At 40.2% G+C, this 24,198-nt stretch overlaps 1 protein-coding gene across 1 annotated transcript in view; it reads right to left on the bottom strand.

The window, feature by feature from the left end:
- Positions 1–24,198, bottom strand: part of SNAP91 (synaptosome associated protein 91) — a 128,752-nt gene that overhangs the window by 57,723 nt on the left and 46,831 nt on the right. The window contains exons 6-12 of the mRNA XM_006124205.4: positions 19,876–19,969; positions 18,160–18,271; positions 14,024–14,130; positions 11,364–11,405; positions 4,396–4,466; positions 3,494–3,499; positions 2,021–2,048 (exon numbers count right to left, since the gene is read on the bottom strand). Of these exons, the coding sequence (XP_006124267.2) occupies positions 2,021–2,048; positions 3,494–3,499; positions 4,396–4,466; positions 11,364–11,405; positions 14,024–14,130; positions 18,160–18,271; positions 19,876–19,969 (460 nt within the window). The remainder of the gene's footprint in view (positions 1–2,020; positions 2,049–3,493; positions 3,500–4,395; positions 4,467–11,363; positions 11,406–14,023; positions 14,131–18,159; positions 18,272–19,875; positions 19,970–24,198) is intronic.

Consider the following 24,198-nt stretch of genomic DNA (forward strand, 5'->3'; position numbering starts at 1 on the left):
CATTCTTAGTTATGAAGATCTGCAAAAGTCTTCAGGGATGAGATTAACACATTATATCGCAAGACAGCACGTTATGAGTTTATTTTATATGTAACCATTTGGTTTACAATATTCTTAATCTTTGGTAATAAGCTTACACTTTTTTCCCCACTAGAAATAGGTTTATAGTTCTGCGATATTAAGCAAGGTCCTGAACTGGAGCCAAATCACAGAAGCGTCCATGTACAGTGTTCCTTGGGACAGCAGAGCTGGTATTTGTCAGAGTTTAGAGGATAAAGGGCTGGACAATACCAGGGAATGCTTCAATGGGAGCGTGTGTCAAGAACGGAGATGCACCTATTGTTAGGCCATCTGTTGCCTTCCAGGCTAACATTACCTAGAAGAGAGTGCTTTGGAGGCTAATAGGCTGGTGGTGTCAATGACAGGATATCCAGTTAAGCACAAGCAGGTCTCCCTCATGCTCAAGGCAAGGGAACAACAAGGTGTCTCGGTCCTGGATACCCCAACAGATGGCAGCATCTCAACATTTATATCTAGGTATTTTCTCCTTTTATCGATGAATATTGGGTCGGAATGTGAATGGAGCCAATTTGCTGCAGAGTCTATGATCTTGAGGAGATGGACCGTGGGCCACAGCTTCAAGAATTTTGTTTTCCAAACCAAGAAATAGGGATTTTACTCAGACCAAGGAAGATGGGTATCTACCCAAAGACACACAAGGAATGCCTTAAAAACACTGACACAAGACATTTTTATTCCTTCGGCAGCAATATTTCAGGGAGTCACCCCACTCTTCAGAGGGTTTACATATGGCTTTGGTGCAGTGTCATTGGAGCAACAGGTTATGAGAACATGACCTCATACACTGTGGCTGTCAGGTGTATGGAGCCTAATCTGAGATTTAGGCTTGAAGTCTACCCTTTGTACACATGCATAGTTTTAACACATGGAGATGGTTTGGTCTAATGGACAGAGCTCTCTTCATCTCTCTAAGTTTCCCCGTCTGTAAAAAGGGCTGAGTATACTGTCCACCTCTGAAAAGCTCTTTAAGATCTATGGAAGAGACAACAGGTATTACTAGTGGAAGAATTATGCATTAAAAGCTGTTGAAATACTTGCATGATAGAACATTCCTAACAGCCACCTTGCTCCAAGTGAGGTTACTATTGGATTCCCTGATCTTCTTGGACTCCTTTAGTGCATGCAAGTATGATCTACTACAGAATGGATTTCAGCGTAGGAATGAATGACTTGACCTTGGGCCATAGGCACTGACTGCCTGATGGCAAATGTGTGCAGACTCCTGTCTTGAGCCGACATGATCAGGCCTAAGAGAGAGAGGCGCAGTGCTAATGTTTTTCCATTAGCAATCCTTTATGGTCATTAGAAAAATGCCGGACACTGCTTAGAAATTCTAATGCTAACATAGAACTATGGAGACTTTTGGAACCCCTTTCCCCCACCAAAAAGTGTGATCCGAGAACAACCAAATAGGGTATGGGAAATCAAACATACATGAGGTAAGTCAAAAAGGCAGCCTCCTCACAGTAAATACACCACTTGAGAAACATATGTAGGTGAGTGAAGCCAACATGCCACTGAGTCAGCCTACAACTAGTCAATGGGAAAGGCCAAGATGAAGGTGGGGAGATCTGTTATGCCTCTGCACAGCATGTGATTGCCAGCTTCTAGCAAAGCACTTCAGCATTCTTTCAAGTGCTATGGAGGATCTCGGCCATCATCAGTTAGCAGCTTAAAATTCAAGACCAGGTCTCTAATCCTTGTTTTACAGTAGCTTCATTGTTTGAGGTTTTGTTTTTTTGTTTTTTTTTTAAACTGATGGCAGGTCGCCTACAGCCTGGGATAGGTGGAGATTTCTTTTAAAAAAAATTGACAAACCCCACAAACAGAAATTAAATAATTATTTCTTAAGCACTTGTAACTCAAATAGTGGTTTAAAAAAACATGTTTACTAAGAACAATTGATCTTAAAAATAGTACATAAACTATTAATATTTACCTTGCTCAAGGGAGAAGGAGCACCAGATCTAAAACGAGGGAATGCAACAAAGATTTTAAAGTACATTAAGCATATGAGGAAAGCATGCTGAAGAAACATTAACGTTTAAAAATATAAAAATAAAAGCTTTTCAAGCTCATAAAAATTACGTAACCCAAGAGAGTACAAACAATTCTCAAAACCAATACATGCTCAATTTTTAATGCAGAAGTCTGTTGTTTTCGGTAACCAAGAAGTTTTAGGCATTAGCATTCACAGCTTATGTGGCATTAAACATCATGGGCCAGATCTTACAGTTCAGACCCAATGTACTTTGTACAAGAATAGTAGGTAAGGCAGCAACTTGCATGTTGGCCTTTGGCCCCATGAAAACTGGAGATTACTAGAGTAAAGTGGTGGTCTGGCCTTACCTCTTTCCCAGCCATGCCCCCTGTGCTGGTGGCTGGGAAGGGCTGGCCTATGAGTTGATATTGAACAGAAAGGTCATATTTGCACCTTTTTGGAAGTTTAAAAATAAGCAGAAGCCGAGATTGACTATGCCTCAGCTTCTGGCAGCAGACATATATAGTTCTGTGTTAAGGTATATAGTTCTATGTTAAGGCAGACATCAGTGATTTAAATGCATTACAGGGTAGTAGTATTTAGAATAAACAAAAAACATAAACTGAAGAAATTCATATCTAAGAAATACATAAAAGAATATGTAAAAACATGCATAGTTTTAGGACACAGACTAGATATCTGCCCCATGGGACACTATGCAATTACCACACAGTTTTAATTAAGACATTTTAATGTTTGTGGTCCTAGATTAAATTCATGTAAAGACTTTTGGGTTTTTTTCCCCCATGTATTTTCCTATCTTATGTGATTACTACTAGGCAGATTTAAGGTTAATATTATTTGAATGCCCAAGATGTGCATTTCTTTACCCTTTTGTAATAAATAATAAGAAAATATCTATACGTAATGGTTTTACTGATTGCTGCATTTGTACTATGACTAACTCTTTGTTCAGACCTTCAGCAGGGTCAGTAACCTGAAGAACTCTGTAAAAGCTGAAAAGTGTCTTTCATCAACAGAAAATGATTCAATAAAAAGATACCTCATCCACTTCTCTAATAGTTCAAGTCACTTGACTTTCACTTCTAGACAAAGCGTTTTTAGTAATTTCAGAGTATATTTCTGGAACCAGCTGAACCTCTGGGTACCTACACACAGTTGTAAAATTGACTAGAGAACCACAAAATTTAAATACACGAAGAAGACCACTAGTTTTGAATTACACTGTTAGATATTCCTTTTGTGCAAAAGAAAGCAAAAATTCCTTGATTAGTTGCATATCAGAACACAAAATAGATACAATGTTCCTGAAAAAATAAAAAATAAAAATTGGCAAGAATTATTTCGTCAACCACCACAAAAAGGTGCACTTAAATACACATGCAAACAAGAGTATATACAAAAACTTACCCTTCACTAAATTGCACAGCAAACAGACATACAGAAGGAAAAAAAAAGAATAGGTTCAGATAAAACAGCTAGTTAAGAGACTGCAAGACAACTAGAAAAAACATGTCTAGAAAATTATTTGTTAAAAAAAAGTAGCGTATATAAAACCCAACTTATTCTTCCCAAAAATGTTCCCTGTACAAAAGCAGTAAAATTTAAATTGGATTTGATTATGTTGCAATGTTGGTAAGAGTTAACTCTATTAAGTGGCTCTTATAAACAGAAAATATCTGAGAAGTCAGTGATACTAACCCAATGACAGTCTGCTCTGAAAAGTGAATCATGAAAGACTCAAGTGAGGTCTATAGTCAATATTTATATTTAATTAGTTGGTGTCAAAATGCAGAATTACATTTGCACAGGTTATGTTTGTTGTAGATATAAAACAAAGGGAAATTTTCAAATAGTTGTAAAAAGGCATTGCTTGTATGGCCATAACGGTGTGAGAAAAATGAAACCTGACGCCGCATTTCAAGTATTAGGAAGTAGGCCCCCATGTAAATTAGAGGCACAGCAAATATTGGGTGGAGACCAGATGCTGCTGTACTCCCAGTGGGCAAATGGAGCCTCATATCACTAGGCTTCCCCTAGTTCCATAGAAGTTCAAGCAGTGGTGATAGTGATACACAGACCACTTTCTCTCTTAACCTGTCTTTCAGACAAGTTCTCTGCAGCAATCAACACAACTGGAAGAATTAAAAGTGGCTAGTATCCAAGCATTGCTCTAGGAGAGAAGTGAGTAGAATCAAGAGCCTCCTCTTTTTCAATAAGCAGCAAAAGGGGAAGCTCTGGATGCTCAGTGGCCTCTGACCAAAAATAGAAATTTTTAATACAGTTCTACAAATTTAACTGCATCATTTTACCTGTTCCCAGGTTTTTTGCCTTCCAATGTATTTAGATGTTGTTCAAGGGTCTCCATAAGACTGCTGGGAGCCTAGAAAGCAAGCATAAAAAAGATGCACTTTCCCCCTTGTAACACACTAAATGATGGGAGCCTTGAAGTTATCAGGTCAAGTTAAGTCTTCCCCTGGATATATAGAACCAGTTTGTATGCCTATGGTGTAGCCTTAATTCTGCTGTGTAAAGGAAAGATGCATTTTCGTGCTGGAAATATCAAAACAAAAAGGAAATTCCATAAATAACTAATTCTAAAAAAAAATGTTACTCTTTGCAAAGTGATAGACATCTTTCTCTTTACTGTACACAGTTACTGTAACCTGTGTATGAGATATGCTTAGCATGCTTCCAGATAGATTATGGTGTTGACATTAACAGCACAGGCATCCACAGGCAAAGTGAAAATTACAAAACAATCCAGAGGTATTTATGCTCATATCAGTTAAGTGTGTTGTATGCATTCAATTGAAATTAGCTTTTAGCTAAAACATTGTCAATTTTTCTTCTTTGTGGCTAATCAGAGTTGTGTTTATTAGGTGGTATGTCTAGTAAAAGTAAAACAGGAATTAAAAAAAGATCTAAATTAAGGATAAAAAAGCTTGCTTAGAATTCTAATGACTTCCAAGTATGACATGAAATATCTACAGAATTGCAGCCTGCTTAAAAACTTACAAATATATAGGACAGGTAACCAAGATTCAGGATCTGGAAGGAAAAAACCCTTAAAAATTCCAGTTTCAGATATTTGATAATGAAATAGATCTTAGTTTAGTGAAATTTGTCCAATATTACACTCACTTTTCTTAACTGCAAGATCCTTCAGTGTTTTAGTAAACCAATTATGTCTTTGAATAGTCAGATTTTATAGCCAAGTAAAATTCCCAGGCATGCTTCTGCTGTTACAAATGGTGGATAAAAAGGAAAGAAAACAAGAACGAGTTCCAGTGTCCTTAAGTACTCCAGTATAAAAATAGGGCCTAGATAAGTAGATTTTCCTAAGACCAGTGAGTGAACAGGAAGCCCTTGAGAGCTACAACAGTAGATAACAGCAATATTTTATCAAAGTTACCAGTTCATCAATGGTACATTCTTTAAAAATTGAATTTTCACTATCAATGGTTTTTAGATCAACCACAACTCCTGTCAGCAATACCTAAAATGGTTTGAATACATTCATCAAAAATACAACTTACCATACTTCAGTGCTATTAGTCAATATACCAATAACATATACCATTTCAAGTGCCAGACTAAGATCAACTTCAAAAGATATGACTACTATCAGTACCAATGTTAAATGAATATTTTATTAGGCAACACATTTGATGTACAGTAGTGCTGCATATTAGATACCTCTTACAGCCAAATCTTCAATAAAAGTACTCATAACAATTTTAAGTGCTCCACTATAAATGTATTTGACATCAAGATTCTTCTGTGTAAATCTGTCAAGGAATCTCAACACAAGACTGTGGAAATTGCATGGTTTAGCTTCACAACTTAACTTTTCCACTAATAAGCATCAGATGTGTGCATGTTGATGGGGAGAGGTTAACATTCAAATATGGCCAAGTTGTGCAACACTACAAGCTGTCTTAATGGACTTGGAAGGTTCCGTATCTATTTATAGATATTAACATTTAAAATAAGCAATGAAAGCACAAGTACATAGCTCAGTACAGGTAACCTCATTAATGACTGAAAATTATGCTAGAACTCACTGTTAAATAGTAACAGACTTGGGCATTTGCTGATTTCTCTCTGCTAATTCTCTATTATTTAGGACAACCATTTTTGTAGACTTGAGGAACAATCATCAATCATTTAGAATTTTGTTGGCACACAGAGCGTTTGACCAATAAATGTACCCAATAACATTTCAATATTATAACTACAGTATTCAGGTCGTCTCCTCAGACTTAGTTTTCCAATATATAATTTGTAGTATTTGTGCCTTCGTAGCTTTTTTACAAACAAGTTTTAAGTCTGTCTGATCTAGCTCTGGAGTGGTGGCAGGACAAAATATACCCAAGTTAGCAGCTAAGATACCCACCTCTGTTTCCAACTCCCTGAAGCTTTACCATAAAGGGTAAAATTTATATGCAGCAAAAAATTAACCAAAGAAATATGGTTGGGAAACAACGGAACCCGAAGCATTTAAGAAAATGTTAAAACCTATTTTATTTCTCTTATTTTGGGAATCTTAAGTATCAAACCCAGAGTGTAGTAACATAGGTCAATTAGTTTTGGGAGATATTTATATATATTACTAAGGAAAGCCATTGAAACCGTTCTAAAGCTACTGGACAAGAAAAAAAAAAAAAAAGTCAGCTTGCCTAAAATATTGAAATACCAGATAGAGCTTTACAAATAACTTTTTTTTTCAATAGTTGAACAAAAAAAAATTAAGAAATTGCATATATATTCTAAAGGATATGTGTTAGGAAAAACAAAACAAAAAGTCAGATCAAATGAAAAAATGTATTAGATATTAATTTTTTTCATAAGGCTAACTTCTGAAGCAGAATTTCAGTAAAACTGGATAAAATGCCAAATGAAAAGAGATTTTATTTCAAAACATGTATCCCTTGTTAAGAACCACTATCCTAGGGGACTGATCATCTGAATATGGTGCAATTTATACACCCCTTTTGGAACACATTTATTGTCAAAAAGCAGGTCTCTTCAATGACTCCTTTAGTACCAAACTTAGTTTTCCTGCATGGACCCGATTCCACCTTGATACAAGTTTCTTCAGTGCTTCAATTATTTGCTCCTGCCATGCCCGTCAGACCAGATGGAAATTAATACCTGATTTTTAGTGACTCTTTACTTGACTTAGGAATCTTTGAAATCAGATGCTGGTCCAAGATCCATCAGGGACCCTGGCTTTTAAGGTCTCTCATTAAGAAATACTGGCACAGTAATACTGTGCCAATTCAGTCAGGGTATGTCTACACTACGAAGTTAATTCGAACTAACGGACGTTAGTTCGAATTAACTTTGATAGGCGCTACACTAGCACTCTGCTAGTTCGAACTTAATTCGAACTAGCGGAGCGCTTAGTTTGAACTAGGTAAACCTCATTCTACGAGGACTAAGCCTAGTTCGAACTTACTAGTTCGAATTAAGGGGTGTGTAGCCCCTTAATTTGAACAAGTGGGAGGCTAGCCCTCCCCAGCTTTCCCTGGTGGCCACTCTGGCCAACACCAGGGAAACTCTATGGCCCCCCTCCCGGCCCCAGACCCCTTAAAGGGGCACAGGCTGGCTACGGTGCCCGTGCCAGGTGCAAGTCTGCCAGCACCCAGCTAGCAGACCCTGCACCTGGCACAGCTCGAGCCAGCCACCCGATGCCCCCCAGCCCTCCCCCTCTTCCCAGGACCAGGCTAGCTTGCCCAGGACCGCAAGAGGCGGGCACCCGCCTGGTCTAGTGCAGACATCGTGGACCTCGTCCATGACCTCCGCACTAGGCACAGCAAAGTGGCCATCTAGGGCAGGAGAGCTGCCAGCCTGGCCACCCAGAAGCAGGTGTGCATGAAAATCAAGGTGGTACACTGAGACCCCCGACCCTGAGCCCTGAGCTTAAAATGGCCATACTGGGTCAGACCAAAGGTCTATCTAGCCCAGTAGCCTGTCTGCCGACAGCGGCCAACCCTAGGGACCCTGGAGGGGATGGACCGAAGAGAGTGACCAAGCCATTTGTCTCGTGCCATCCCTCTCCAGCCTTCCACAAACTTCGGACAGGGACACCACTCCTACCCCCTGGCTAATACCACTCCATGGACCCAACCTCCATGACTTGATCTCACTTCTATGACTTGATCTCACTTCTCTTTAAACTCTGTTCTAGTTCTAGCCTTCACAGCCTCCTGCAGCAAGGAGTTCCACAGGTTGACTCTTTGCTTTGTGAAGAACAACTTTCTGTTACTAGTTTGAAGTCTGCTACCCATTCCTTTCCTTTGGTGTCCTCTAGTCCTTCTATTATGGGAACTAACGAAGAACTTTTCTTGATGCTCCCTCTCCACACCACTCATGCTTTTATAGACCTCTATCCTATCCCCCCTCCGTCTCCTCTTTTCTAAGCTGAAAAGTCCCAGTCTCTTTAGCCTCTCTTCATATGGGACCTGTTCCAAACCTCTGATCATTTTAGTTGCCCTCCCCTCTCCCACCCTCTCTTCCCCCTCTCCCACCTCCTTTTCTCAGTCTCCCCCAGTTTTGTTCAATATAGAGAGATTCTATTTTTGACCACACGTTTTCTTTATTTTGTACATCAGGAAGGGGGGCTAGGGAAGGGTAAGCGGAAGGAGCTGAGGGAGGAATGGGGTACGAGCCCCCGATGGGGAGGACTGGGCTGGCTCTGCTGGCTTCTGGGGGTGGAAGCTTTCCTGCAGCCCCCCAATTGCTCCCTCTCCCCAGATGGCAGCCCGCGGCAAGTGCAGCCGGTCTGATGGCTGAGTGCTGTGATGTGCCCAGTGTGGGCACTCAGGGCACTCCAAGCCAGGACTGCTTTGCAAGCGGGGCACCCCTGAGAACTGTCTGTCCGGCGTGGGGGTCGGGTCCCTTTAAGCACAGCCCTCGGCTAGCCTGAGACAGCAGCTCCACGCTCTAAGTCCTCCTCTGATGCTCTGCCGGCACTGCTTCCGGCCATCCTTAACCCCGGTTCAGGGTCCACTTAATGTGGACATGCTAGTTCGAATTAGCAAAATGCTAATTCGAACTAGTTTTTTAGTCTGGATCCGTTAGTTTGAATTAGCTTAGTTTAAATTAACTAAGTCGAACTAAGTTAGTTCGAATTAGCGCTGTAGTGTAGACATACCCTCAGGGTTTAAGATATTAACACTACAACATACTGTGCTTTTAGCATAGACTCTGAATGTTCAGAATGCCATGTGACTGAAGTTGTTTATGAAGTGCAATGGGTACTACTTTCCAGAAGCCTGCAGATTAGAAGCACAGAAAGGACAAATATACTTAAGTACTCCAAGAATTACTTTTAGTACTCCAAACAACAATTTCTGGATGCTTCCTGGGATTTTAGGAACAGCCATAGACCAAGTTAAAACCTCTTGGCCTAAGGATCTAATAATCCCCTAATTAAGGATCTAATCCACAAGAGAGTAGATACTCCCACATAAGAAGTATCTACTCTCTTATCAGTGTCATGTGAAGTTGGTTGCTCATTTTTATATAGCTGCATGAGTGTGTAGAGTCAAGTCAAACAAGGAGCTATAAAGGTGTTAAAGAACTGAGGAGGAAAGACAGAAGAACTCCTACGCAATACTGTTAAAATAGTTAAAAAACACTGCTGCCATTGGGTACACCAGATATCAAAAAGGCAGAGATCCCAAAAATGAGAGACTGTGACCAGTCAGAAAGTGGCCCTGGCAGAAGTGAAGAGGGGGAAGTGGTCAGTACATGATGAAGGGCTAAGGGAGATGGAACAGCAACTTCTAAATAGGGCCTAAGCATGTAGGCCAGGAGAAAGTGGAGCTAAAAGCAATGACTCATATGGTCAGTCCTCTTATTTGTCTCAATCTGATTTATTCTGGGTAAGAATGACATACTGTTTGAGAACGCTAGGTGGTACCTGTGCACTAACTACTAATCAACTCAACAGCAGGATTCAAATGCCAGTTAATCAATCATAGCTGATATCCAAGGTTGTAACCAAAGAGCCAAGAGTAGGAAACTTGCAGAATTATACACCAGGAGAGACAAAGATCTGATGCCTGGCATCTACAAGGGTGCACTCAGACCTCCAAGAAGGGTCAGTTGTGCAGCTACCCCAGAAGCAGACACACCACATTTACTTTATAAAATGGAAACTTGAAACATTTGATGCACTTCTGCAACTAATTTAGCTTCTAGCAGACTTAAATGCAAACTCAGCTATTTTACAAGTACATTTGTTGTAAATAAAAGTTTTAGATTATATAAACACCTCAATAACTCTTTAGACTTCAGTTATTTTTTCCTCCATAAAGCTAAAACGTGAAATGCAAGATTTTTTACTTAGCTTCTCTAGTCTAGAACCTGTAACAAAATACTAGAATTTTATTTCAATTCTGATGTTTAAGACACCAGGGATATTTTCAATCAGAAGAAATAATGTATGTAATATAGTAGCGAACAAAATATTTAGATGCTTTTAATTACATGTATAATTTATGCACATATTCTATTAAACTTCACTGGATTTTATACAACTACTATCTAGTTTGATTAAGTGCTTTTAGCTTGTGCCATTTTGCAGCACTGCTGTAAGCAAGAAGTTATATTTTCTTGCACTTGGATTGAATACACTGTTCTTCATTCACTAACAATGATACTGTGCGCATTAAGGCAATCAACATTAACAAATACTGTAATGACTCCTGTAAGACAGGAATGCCAGATGAATAATTGATGCTGTAAGGAGTTTGACATGTATTTGTGTATTGAGAAATAAAGTTCTGCCTCTAGTTTTAGCTCCTTACCAAGATCTTTAGAAAGTTTAAAATACTCTTATTTGGCCATATTATGTCAACTTCCTTTTATCTGTGGACCAAGATACTCTGGTAAAGGTGAAATTATGATCTAGGTCAAAGCAGGAATTCAGTATGACGACACCTTTGTCCATTTTCTAAATGGAGTACTCACTCCTTGTGGGATAAATCTGTAATACTACTAGGGAGAAGACAGACAGACTCAGTCTTATTATCTAGTTATAAACTGTAAGGTAATTAGAAATGAAATTATTCTTCTGGGCTTAAAATGAATGGCAGAGATCGTTCAGCCAAACAGTTGACAATTAAATTTCCTCCCTTTTGCATCTGAGAAGCATTTTAAAAAATTACATATCAGAGTACATGCTAATTACCTGTCTTCCCCATAAAGTTTTAGCTTATTCTATCTTTCCTTACTACATTACTTTATACAAAACAAAGAAACTTACTTGTGTGAGATCAGGAATGTCTCCTTTGTCAATTCCGATTTGCTGTGGATTTAAAAAAAAAAAAAAAAAAAAAAAAAAAAAGATTGAGAAGCCAAGAGTTTATTTTACAACTGTAGCAAGCATTCAAAGAGGCATATTTTCTCTTCAACCTCTTACATTTTGTAGACAAAATGCATGTTTTGAAGTTTGTAACTTATGTACAAATTTTTCTACCCCCTCCCCACCCCCAAGACACTCCTTGCCCTCAATACCCCTTCCAAAGACTGAAATTCTGCCTTCTAAGGAGCAAATTGTTTCTTTAGAAAGAATCGCCCTCCTCCCCAAAAAACAAAATTCAATAACTGTCACTGGGGTCTAGCACTCCCTAGCACAGATGAGAACTGTCCAGACCAAATGCATTTGGTCTGAAAAGCAATAGCAGCAAGTTCAATAATGCACTATCCCAACTTAGAATTAACTGGAAGCTCAAAAAGAGTTCTGTCAGGAAAAGAAGCTCTCGCAGGAGCTACTCTTATTCAGCCAGAGTCTTTTATTTGTGCTCCTTCCAGTTTTTTGGCAAACTGACATTTTAACATTTGTTAGTCTCCGCAAGCATCCTTAGTCCAGTTGTGCTGTGGCTCAGAGCTTCTATCTTTCTGCCCCAAATGTTTTAAGTATCTACTCATTAAATTGGAGTGGAGATCTCAAGTTAGAGTTCTTTCAACTCGAAAGCTACTTGTTTCATTTTAGAACATAATCTGCTTCTTCTACCCATGAAGAATAAAGATTCTCATCTTCTGTTCAACAGTTCCCATGTAGCATGTGGGGAGGAAAAATACAGCCTGCATGTCAGATCTGGCCCCCTACAATTCTCTGGGGTACCAATATCTTGTGGTCCAGTGGGACCCTTGGGGAGGCTCCCCAGCTAACACAGCCCCACAAGCTGCTGTAGGTACAGTGTATGTCTCTGCATGGCACACACCCCTGCGGCAAGGTGGAGGTGTGCACATACAGGTCCTGCCCGCAGCATAATCCTCAACTCCCATTGGCCGGTTTCTGGCCAATGTGAGCTGCCTGCGCTATGCTTGCAAGCATATGCAACACATCCCCCTACACTCAAGAGGTGTGTTGCTCAGAGACTTAAGCTGGCCCCAGCAGCCAGCTGCTTTGAGTGGTGTCTGGCAGTGCGGCAGCCAGAGAGCCTGCCCAAAGGTCCTGCTGGTTGGAGGCCGCCTAAGGTAAGCACCTCCCAGCCAGAGTCTATACCTGGCACCCCACTTCCTCCTGCACCCCAACTCCTCTACCCCAGGCCACAACCCCCTCCTGAACCCAAAACCTCTGCACCCTACCCCAGGTCACAACTCCCTTGCACCTCTTCCTACACCCCAGTCAGAATCCTCATCTGTATCCATATCCCCTCCTGGACTATGCGCCCTCTTCTGCTCTCTAATACACTGCTATCCAGAGCTCCCTCCGGTACATAAGAACAGCCATACTGGGTCAGACCAAAGATCCATCTAGCCCAGTATACTGTCTGCCAACAGTGGCCAGCCCCAGGTGCCCCAGAGAGGGTGGGCCAAAGACAATGATGAAGTGAATTGTCTCCTGCCATCCTTCTCCAGCCTCTGACAAACAGAGGACAGGGACACCAATTCTATCCCCTGGCTAATAGCCTTGTATGAACCTAACCTCCATGAAATTATCTAGCTTCTCTTTAAACTCTGTTATAGTCCTAGCCTTCACAGCCTCCTCTGGCAAGGAGTTCTACATGGTTGACTACACGCTGTGAAGAAGAACTTTTTTATTCATTTTAAACTTGCTACCCATTAATTTCATTTGGTGTCCTCTAGTTCTTCTATTATGGGAACTAATAAATAACTTTTCTTTATTCGCCCTCTCCACACCACTCATGATTTTATATACCTCTATCATATCCCCCCTCCATCTCCTCTTTTCCAAACTGAAAAGTCCCAGTCACTTTAACCTCTCCTCATATGGGACCCGTTCCAAACCCCTAATCATTTTAAGTTGCCCTTTTCTGAACCCTTTCCAAGGCCAAAAAATCCTTGGAGGGGAGGGCAATTGTTAGAACCAGAAGTGATCTTCATGAATGCACTGCATCCCTTCCACTAATGTCGCAGAAAAGTATGGCCATTAACCACTTACCAAATTCTTTAAGTGGGCCCCACATTACAAATTACTGCCCACTCCTGATGCAGCAGGAGGATATGAAGTGGCACACTTGCTGCATACTGTGAGCTTGGACTGTTGTGCAAAAGCATCACATCTGCTCTCCAGTGTCATATTGACAAGTATATATTCATGAAGATCACTTCTGGTCCTAAAAATTGCCCTCCCCTCTAATTTTACATTTAAGTCAGGGACTATCCACTTGCACAGACGGTCATCTTAAAATTACACATGGAGTGCAACAAGCTATGGTTAGTTGAAGCACCTTACACCCCAACTCACTACTGCCAGGAAATTTAGAATCTGGATTAATCAGTATTTCTTGAGCTAACGATATTTGACACTTACACCTGGCACTATCTGAAAACAGATGCAATATTTTGATACATGTGCCTTTTAGTCAGATATAAAGAAAATACATAAAAAGCATTGCTTATCCTTCTGCAGTTTGACATTCAAGATTTTTCATGGTAATATTGGAGGCTACTTACTTCTGCAACTTTAAGAAATTCAGATACTCTGGTCATTCTAGTCAGAAATCGTTTGTAAATTTCAAGAGCATCTTTACATTGTCCCTTTTTCATTTCAAAAAATTTCTCTGAAAGAAAAAAGAAAAAGAAAAAAAAAAAAAGGTGAACCACCATTTTCTCTTTAGTGGTATGCCAGTCACGGAACCACATTTATTGTAGGCCTGCATTCATCTGCAATCTGATTTACATAAAAATGTTATTTCAGTAATTTAATCACAAATTGGTGTGGTGATTGGTCCTATTAAGATCTCTTTCCCTCCTCCTCCATTAGCTACAAATATAACATCATCATAAGCTACAACTACATGACAGCATAGAAGTCAGTTTACCTGATGAACCCAGTTAATTTCATTTGTGTATGAAATGGAATACATCTTCTAGTCACTGGTAAAAGTTAACTACTGGTCATGTGAGATCCTTGCTGAAGTCTTAATTTTAATAATTTTCATAATGAAAAATGTTGGTATGATTGGATACCCAAGATTTTAAGGTAACAAAAACAGCGTGTACATTTTTGTTGTGTACTTATTAATTTAAAATAAAGTCTAAGTTCAAGGAACTTTTTTCTTCCCCTTGTAAGCACACTACATAGCTGAACACCAAATAAGTTTAACAGAACTGTAAAATGGTTGAACTTTGAGATACTCTGTTTTATGCACATTTTTCAAATTCACAACCATTCCTATAAAATGGGGGTCAATGCAGGTTTCTTCACCTTGAACACTCAGAGGTCTAATGAAAAAAAAAATCCAGGAAGATTTATGAAATTCAACACAAGAACACTTCATAAGCACTATTTATTCAGAGGTACTTTTTTCCATTAATAAATATCTTGCAATTCCTTAAGCAATTTCCTTTAAAAAAACAAACAAACACAAACAAAAAAATCCTGAACATCCAAGCCTTCCATCCAAGTAGTTAGCCCATCCACAAAACAGCTGTCCATTTCTTCAATTTTACAATCTTCAGAAGCAGCAGCATTAGGTAAGCTCCAAGTTCTCAAATCTTTGCTAGAGCCACAAAGGAAAGCATGTTTGCACCCATTCAGCACTCCTATATCGTATTTACCCAGGGAAATGAATGTTGTCACAACTTCACATGAGAATCCTAAAAAGAAATCAGCTTGATCCCAACTTAATAGCATAGCTCCTCTTTAAGTGCCCTTATCTGGAAAAAACAGTATGCACACAGACCCCACCTCTCCACCAAAACACACACAATGTAGTAGGTCATATTATTGCATGAGAAAAGAAGGGCCACTTTCCAGGGAAAAATAAAACTAAATACAATGCACAAATTGAAGATCATGTCCCCTGACTAGCTTACAGTAGACATCTGCTGTTAGTACATGGAAAACTGGAGATGGAAGCTGGACAAGGGCAAGGCCTTCAAGATGACACACAAGTGGGACACCAGCAATCACTTCCTCTATAGGGGGCAGTTTTACTTAGTTTGCAAACTGGAGGTTCAGCTACAGGTCATGGCTAAACTGTACCCTGCTGAATGGAACCATCTGCAATAGGAATCAGGACAAGTGATACAGGAAGCCTGGCTACGCCAATGAGATGCTATATCGTATCATGTATAGTTCAAGAGCCATTCCAGACAGAGCTGGGAAGCTGCGACACCATCCAGAATCGACTGGTCAGAGCCAACCTGCCACCTGTGGGGAAGGTGGCTGTAAACTCTGCCGTCCCCAGAACTGACAGCCAATTGCAACCAGACACAGTCATCACCAACGAGGAACAGAAAATGATTGTCAGAGTAGATGTTCACAGGTGGAAGAGAACATAAACCCTGTCTTCTGCTGTGCCAGAGCTTGAAAAGTGAAGAAATACACTGCTTGGGCCAATGGCTGAGAGCTAGGGCTTACAAGGTTCAAACACATGTCCTGATCACTGGAGACCTGGGTGCATGGGACCCCAGTAATAAGTAAGTGTGGGAATGTGGAATTGGTCAATGCTATGCTCAGTTGGTCTGGCAACTTATTGTATCTGACGCCATCAGGTGGTTAAGGAGATATGTAGAACACATCACTGGACATCAGCAACAGCAGGAGAGATAAGCTTGAGTGCCACTGAGAAACAAAGCTGGAAAAGGAACTGGATTACTTCTGATGGGCTGTATCTATGAGGGACATCCCATCATAAATGCTCAATTACTCAGGGATAATCTATACTGCTATTTTTGCTTTTTACAACCAATTCTTTGTATAACTTTTCATGAACGATATACCCAAATGTTTGGATGCTAATATCTAAACATGCTGTTAAATTTATTCGTCTAAATGTGGATTATTGCTGATTATGTACTATATGATAGTATGACTTTTTTAAAATCAAACTTGGTACTTTTGGACAGTTTAACCACTATACCCAGACAGATACTCTTTCCTTAGTCTATGTATTGTTAAATTTTAACATTAGTTTTAATAAAAAAAATGAAAAACTGTAAATGGGCCATCCACCTCCAAAACATCCCCTTGTAGCCAGCATGGCTCTGAGGCACCCTGCAATGAATTCCCCCCAAAAAATTCTTCTATGAGGCCCACAACAGTCACCTGTTATTGGGGTCTGGTTTCATTAACAACATTCAAAGACCACCACAATCTCCCACTGGGCAAAACACATTCTCCCTGAAGCACAGTCTCTTCCTGCTTTTGGAGCATCTGTAGAAAACGCAAGGCCTGCCTTATCTTCTCCCTGAACAATAGCTTCATACCAAGCCACAATTCACTGGGCTTCTGGCCTAGTGTCACTCTGTTAGGGGCCATGCCAGCAGATTATTTTCTTGCAGCATCACCCTGCAGTCCACAGGCTTCATTTGTCCTGTACAACCTCAGCTTGGGTTAGCCACATGACAATTCATCCTTCCCACCTTGGGAAGCAAAATCAGTTTTGTTACTGATGCCTATCTCCCTTTAAAGGGGCCATATATCAAAGTTAACTATTACTTAGAATATTAGGGTAAGTACAGTTTACAGACATTTCCAGATTGAAACTATAAAAAGAATTTGAAGAGCCTCTGAAGACAGCTCCATCAAAAACCAGAAGTGGGAAAAAACATGAAGACAGTAAACAATTCAATTCATCATAATGTATACAATGTTAGTTCTGTTTTAGAGAATACATTTGACCAGCTTTAAATTGCTAGACCTAGGGAAATGGATGACTTGACAGCAGTAAAGAGAAACCTAGAGCCTCTCTCCAGTTCAGTAGTTTAAACAGATATCAACTAGAGAGTTACTGTAAGTCACTCATGTGAACCCTCCAAGTTCCCCCAGGAACTTGTCCCCATTAACGGATATTGTACTGAAATCAATGTCACCATCATTGCTGACAGTTACAGAATTAAGGTCAAGGAAAAAGTCACTAAAGGGACAAAACCACAAACTGTTAATCCAGAAGAGAAAACAGATGGCTTGAGCGGAGAGAAGATGGTTGCCCACCCCTGCTTTAGAGTAGGTTTTATTTTTAACAAGAGGCTGAAAGTCTCAGTGTGCACTCGTGAGACAGAGGTATCCACACTGGACACCTTGCAAAATATTAGCTGACTTACTGACTTTCAATATATCAAACTTTGTAAAGTAATGACTAGGAGTATGATTTAAAAAAATAATCAAGTGACATTATAAAGTTTTTCCACTAATAAGTAAAGGCTAAAATAATCAGTGTTCAAGGTCAACTTATTTCAGTTCCACTCATTTTAAGACTTCAGCTCTGTTTTCTTGGTATTCTAGAAGGCAAGATTATGGAATAATAAATGGAGGAGACAAAAAAAAGGTATTTTAATACTCATTTTTTCCAAGTGTAAATAAGTGTGTTGATTCTGAGACTAAAATAACTGTCTGAAAGTGTTCAGTTTTTTTTGCTTTGAGTCACATATACAGATACCATTACTGTCCTAATTTTTATAGCCAGTCTAGCTGAGTAAATGCTACAGAAAACCTGCACATCAAACTAAGAATGTAGCACAATAAAAACAGATTACCTAAAAAGTCACCTCTTATTTGGTAAGTATATTAAAGTTTCCTCAAAGTTCTTACAACTGAATTTTTACTCAAGTCAAATTACTTTAAATCTCATTAGCCTACTTACCTAATAAGTTAATAACTCCATCATTGTAGCACGCAAAAAGCTTGATAAGATCTTTAAAGAGAAGCATAAATGCAGCATTTATGACGCCATTTGTCAGTTCATTTGGATGAACCTACACACAAATAAAATTCCATTCAGGTATGTTTAATTGACCTAAAAAATGCTCAACATTTTGGCTTTCAGCAGATACATACTAAGTTAAAATATAATATGGATTTAGAGGTATTTGAATTCTGACGACACTGTGCTAACTCAATTTTACTCAAGTGAAGGAAAAGAGGTAATTTGTGTTGTACTCATTTGGTGCTCAAGTGACATGTGTTTGCTATCGCTTTAACAATCCCATGGAAGAGTCCTATAGTGGTGATCTGGAAGACTCATTATGAACAAAAAGAAATCCAGTTATTCATTCATTCAGGGTATACAGCAATATGGGCAGAAAATGCAAGTATTCTTCAAGGATCATATTAGATTTTCCATATTCTGTAACCAATATGCATCAAAATTACATTTTAGTTTTCTTGCGAATCAAGCAGTGCTAAAAACAAAGACTCTCTCTTCCTATCTAAAAAAAGGAGGAGAAGGGCAACTGCACCCTCCCAGAAGGGGTGGGGCCTCTGATGGAAGGGATGGGGCCGGTGGACATCCAGCCCTCAGAACTGTACAGAGCATGGCGTCATCCCCCCCACTTTCAAGAGCCCTATGGAACATGCAGTGCTCTGGTGGTGAATGTAAGGGCCTGTAGTGCCAGCTACTGCTTCTGAAGCATTGATGGCAAATGGGAGACCTGGGCCCCAGAGCTTTGCCCTCCCCCCACCCTACTGCAGTGAGCCAGGCAACATTCTTCCCCTATGAAGAGCTGTAGTTAAAAAAAGGAAGAGGGGGTAACTCTACACGTTCCTACCCAATGATGCCTCCAGCTCTGGAGTTGCTTTCCCTCCTCCTTTTATTCTCTCTCTACTGCCCGCCCTCCTCTCCAGTGTCAATCAAGGCAAATTAAAAAAAGTTTTAAAATAAAAAGTTGTGTTCATTATTAAATATTGACTTCATTATTTTCATCTTAAACAGCTACCATAATTTTTACCTCTTATTTCTTTAGTTTCTTAATTTTAGATTTTAAAATTTCATATTTTTCCAAGGAGTTTCACACCTGAAGTATTTTCAAATTTAGTTTACAAAGCCTTCATCTGATTTAAAAAACAAAAATCCCTAATGGTAAATGTATATTTTCTCCACCCTTTTCATAATTGAGATTTGCCAGCAGTGCTGTGTCTTAGACTTTCACCTTTGTCTCCTGCTGCTCTCAATCACTAGGTCCTCTCCTCTATATGCAAAGCCAAAAGTATTCCCAAACTCAAGTTTAAAAATAAACAAAAAAGAGAAATGTGAGCATTAATTCTTCTACTCCCTCCTACCTACTCCTTCATTCCCTCTGTCCATAGCCCAATTTCATTATCCTTTCTTTTACCATCTACTGTGCATTATCCACAAAACCTACACCATTTACAACAGAACATAAGTGTTAAGACCACTACTTCACTCCCTCTTGAAATGCAACACATTGAAAGGAAAGTATGTTGTGCCCCATTACAGTAAAATGTTAAATCCTATTAATTTCAGCTGTTAAGCAACACGTTTAGGCAGTCTTTTAAAAAATATATATGAAATAATGTTTATACTTAGTTTTATTTTCAATTTAAAATTCTGAATACATACATCAAATTCAAGTAGTGCATCAATTTGTTCCTGTAATATTGGCATGCTCTTCAATAACTTGTCTGGAATCATTGTTCTCATTACACCATCAGCTCTGCAAGACAAAAGAACAAGTTAAAGGCCAAGTTTGATTAAAGACTTCATTAACTAGAGGGCCTGAAGTACAATCAGGTGGTGGATTAAAGAGTTTAAAAAACACAATGCAGCATCTCAAATGAATTTTATTGCCATCCAGCTCACCTGTTTATTTCAGTGAATCATGCAAAGTGGGAAATTGAAGTGTAATATTGATGAGTGTTGGAGAGTTCCACTTAATTTATAGGTTCCACTGTTATACTCCCAATTGTACTCCATTGTTGCAAAAACAGTAAACATGGTATTCAGGAGGAAAAAATAGAGAAGTGTATCGTGTCAGACACAAGGGTACAGTGTTGTACTCAAATGTTCTCTCACTATAGCCAACACCCACATAAACAGGGCTACTCTACACAGCCCATGGGCCACATGTGGCCCATGGCCAGTTTGTTTGCAGCCCATGGTATAGTTTGGATTTACACAGGGCTCAACATGCAGCCTGTAGGTGGGAGCCAAAACAAAAAAGTAGTCATATATATAACGGTCCTCTGTTGATATGCATTTTAGTAGTAAAATTCCTGGACTGTCATTGCTCATTAAAAATGCTGTCATATGGGTGGAGATATGTCAATAAAATGCAATATTTACCCTGAGTAGAACTGACTTAAATTGGGCCCATGTGTTGTGTAGTCTTTCCTTAATCTTTGTATTCATGCCCATCCATGTGAAAGAAGCTATTTGCATGTATATGCAACAGCACTTAAGGTGTGGCCCTTGGCATGTGCTATGAGTATCATTGTGGCCCTATGGGCTTCCAAAGTTGAGTAGCCCTGTTTTAAAGTATCTTTTGAATTTATTCTATCATTCATTCTATCTGGTCACCACAACCTGGCACAGAGATTGGAATTCCCCTAGTCTGTGCAGTGCCTAACACAACCAGGTCCTACTGCTTGGCACTGTGGTTCAGTTCAAAAGGTCAAATATTTGGCAGCTATTTATAGTACCAGTGTCTCAACAGGGAGACTAATCTCCACAGCCTCAGCAACCCTGCACAGAAAGTTCAGTTTCACTTTTGTGATAAAAAGTAAGCTCTTTGTTTCCAAAGTTGTAAGTGCCCTAGGAAACTATCACTGAAAAGGTTGCCTTCAAAAGCTCTGCGGGAAGATGGGTGCACAAAAAGGTATTCCATCATATAGTGGTTTTAGAAAAGAATTGCAAAGTAGAACTATTCTCCAAAGCCAACACGTTGAATAAATTTCTATTTGTGGAGACCAAGAAGCTCGACTTGAGCCTCCATAAGCCTGTAGATTCCACTGACGTTTTTATACATGATCAAGAAGAGTTAGAAGCAGGGCCGTGTAGCTGTCAAGAAAAATATTTTGTGCAAACAAATTTGAGAAGATAAGAGTTTAACCTAACTTACATTGGTGCTGAAATTATTTTTAGGGTGCGGGTGCTAAGCTGCACCAATACCAACATTTTCGCACATCTCACCACCCCAGGATGGGGTCACACCTAGAGTTGCCAACTCACTTCGACAGGCAATGCCACTCATGGTTCCAGTCTGGGAGAATTGGCCAACTAGCCACATCTGTAGACTGCTGCGGAGCCTTGGCCAACAGCAGGACCCCAAATGGCAGTGCAGTCGAGGGCCAGTGGCCTGGACTCCCCATGGATTCTGCAGCCCACCAAAGGGTTGCCCAGAGGTCAAGACAGAGCTGGTAGAGCTAGTGGTGGTGCTGGCCCTAGGCAGAGGGAAGCCATTGAAAAACCTGGGGATGTAGCACCTCCTTACTGACCTATTCCATCCACAGTGGATAAAAACCCAGTTCCAGTACCTAGTAAGTACTTCCTCATCTTTCTCTATTTCTACGAATTGCTAAGACCTACCGACACACATCCTTTGCTCCTGGCAATTATCGCAAATTGAAAACAAACACCCCTGCCCCCAGAAGATGCCCAACCATAAATATAGCATATTTCCCTCAATGCATGGACCACTTCAGTCTAAGAAAGACTAGTGGGTTGATTTTTGAGATACTGTGGCCCATTGTGCAAACACTGGAATCAAGACTCCAAGTCTTGGTGACTACTGAAGAGAGGATTCTGGAGGTCTGAGTCAGAGACCTGTATACAGTATTACTCAAACAAAAGAAACTCTCAGGCCCAGAGGTATGTACTAATGATAGGCTATCCCCTTCTGCTGCCGTCAAAAAAAGGGTGACAGGATAACGTGTATCTGGAGTCTCTATAGTTAGAATTGAGATTAAAGTTTTGACTTTCAGAGATCAATCAACTAGATTTGTCAGGAAAAGGGAGTTTCAAAATCTTAATATAGGCCCCAAAACTATTGAATGTCGCCTAGAACATCCATGCAGCTCTTGTGCTTTATTAGCTTATTCACAAGCACATTAGGGGGCCATTACTTGGCAATTCATTGTGAATAAAAATCCTGACTGTGGAAAGTGTACAGAGAAATTAATTTAAGATTTATTAATAAAACTCAAAATTAATTTAGTAGACAATTTACAGAAAAATTCAGAGTTAATATCTGTTCTTAGTAGGATTTTTTAATTTATTTATGGGGTTGAAAAGGGATACATGGGAGAAGATCACCTTAATTGCAAAGGCAGAACCTCTTACACCAGTGGATCCCAAACTGTGGCCCACGGACCCCCTGGCGGTTGGTGACAGTACTGCAGATGTCTGGGGAAAGTTTAAAAATAAGGATTGGGCCCACCATGGTGGGCCTGATCCTTACTTCCCTCCCCCCTTTCCTTTTTTTTTTTTTTTTGAAAAGGTTGAGAACCACTGTCTTACACCTAGGAGCATCCCCACTGATTCCTGGGCAGCTACTGAAGCAAGCCTGTATGGATTCCTCTATGGTATCTCCAGGGCACATACGATCACAGGTTCAAGGAACAGAGCAAATTATTAAAAGCATAAAGAAAATGTTTCCTGAAGTGTAGGTTTCCCAGGGAAGAGGACAGCAATCATCCAGTGATAATCTATACTAACAGGGGTTAAAAGCAGCACCTTTCAAGTGAACCAGGAATTACTAACCGTTACAGAACTAGGTGAGTCAGAACAGATGTGGAGTTAGGTGAAACAAGGGAAAGGGTCTCAGAAATGAAGGCATCTCTGCAAGGTGCAGATTAGGGATGTTGAAGACTAGTCGACTATCCAATAAGCAAATGCTTACCCGACAGTCAGTCAACTAGTCAATTCCCGCCCCTCCCCCCTTTGCGGTCTCTATCATTTCAAAGGGGCGGTGCAGAGTAGCCCGGAGTCAGATGGGGTCTCCTCAGCTCATCCCAGGCTCCCCATGGCATTTCAGCGGAATCTGGGCTCCGCTGCGGAGTCCCCTGCTGACCCTGGGCTCCATGACTTTGAAATGCACAAAAGCCCCAGTGAGGGCTCTTGTACATTTCAAAGAAGGAATGCGGAAGTGCCTATTGACTAGTCAATGGAAAGGTCATCCACTACTCGACTAGTCAACCAACCGCAATTTAACATCCCTAATGCAGGTAGAGGTTGTAGTTAGAGAGTTTGGAGCTTTAAATATTCCACAGAAATTAGTGAGGTGAGGTAGGCTCAGTACTTCACATGCTGGAATAAGCATTAACCTGAAACTGGAAACTTCTCAAGTGTTTGGGAGAAGAATCAGGTTTACGAAGTTATTCGGAGTCTCCAGGAGATGACAGATGCTGTATTTTCTGGGCAAGTTAGGATATAATCTGCAGAACACCTGTATCCCAAATTCACCCTCACCTCACAGTGGATCTTCACCTTTGCAGATTTCTTCGGTCAACTCCAGATGAGACCAAGCAGCAATAGCCATATGCTGAGAAGGCACAGGAGCCAATAACTTATGGCTACTTAACAGTTCAGTGCAAGATTGGACCACTGAATCAAATGGCTCAGAGACATCAACAGCAAATCATCAAGGCAACTAATGCACTGTGCATTACTCAAATTTACAAACACACAAGACAGTGGTCAAAATATACTACTATGCGTCTGAGATGTTAGCAACTCCAAAATACCTTAAACTAGTGGTTTTTTAAATTAGGGGTTGTGACAATACTGGGTCATGAAATGTCAGACACTGGGTCTCATTGCTGCAGGGTGATCAGGTGACCAGTGGGGATGCTAAGGTAGGCTACCTCCCTGTGGGGCACAGCACAATCTACAGTGCCAGCAGAGGCAGCCAGCAGCAATCCCAGCTCCTCAGTGAGGGGCAGAGCA

This window comes from Pelodiscus sinensis, chromosome 3 (genome assembly GCF_049634645.1).
Source record: "Pelodiscus sinensis isolate JC-2024 chromosome 3, ASM4963464v1, whole genome shotgun sequence".
Lineage (NCBI taxonomy): Eukaryota > Metazoa > Chordata > Testudines > Trionychidae > Pelodiscus > Pelodiscus sinensis.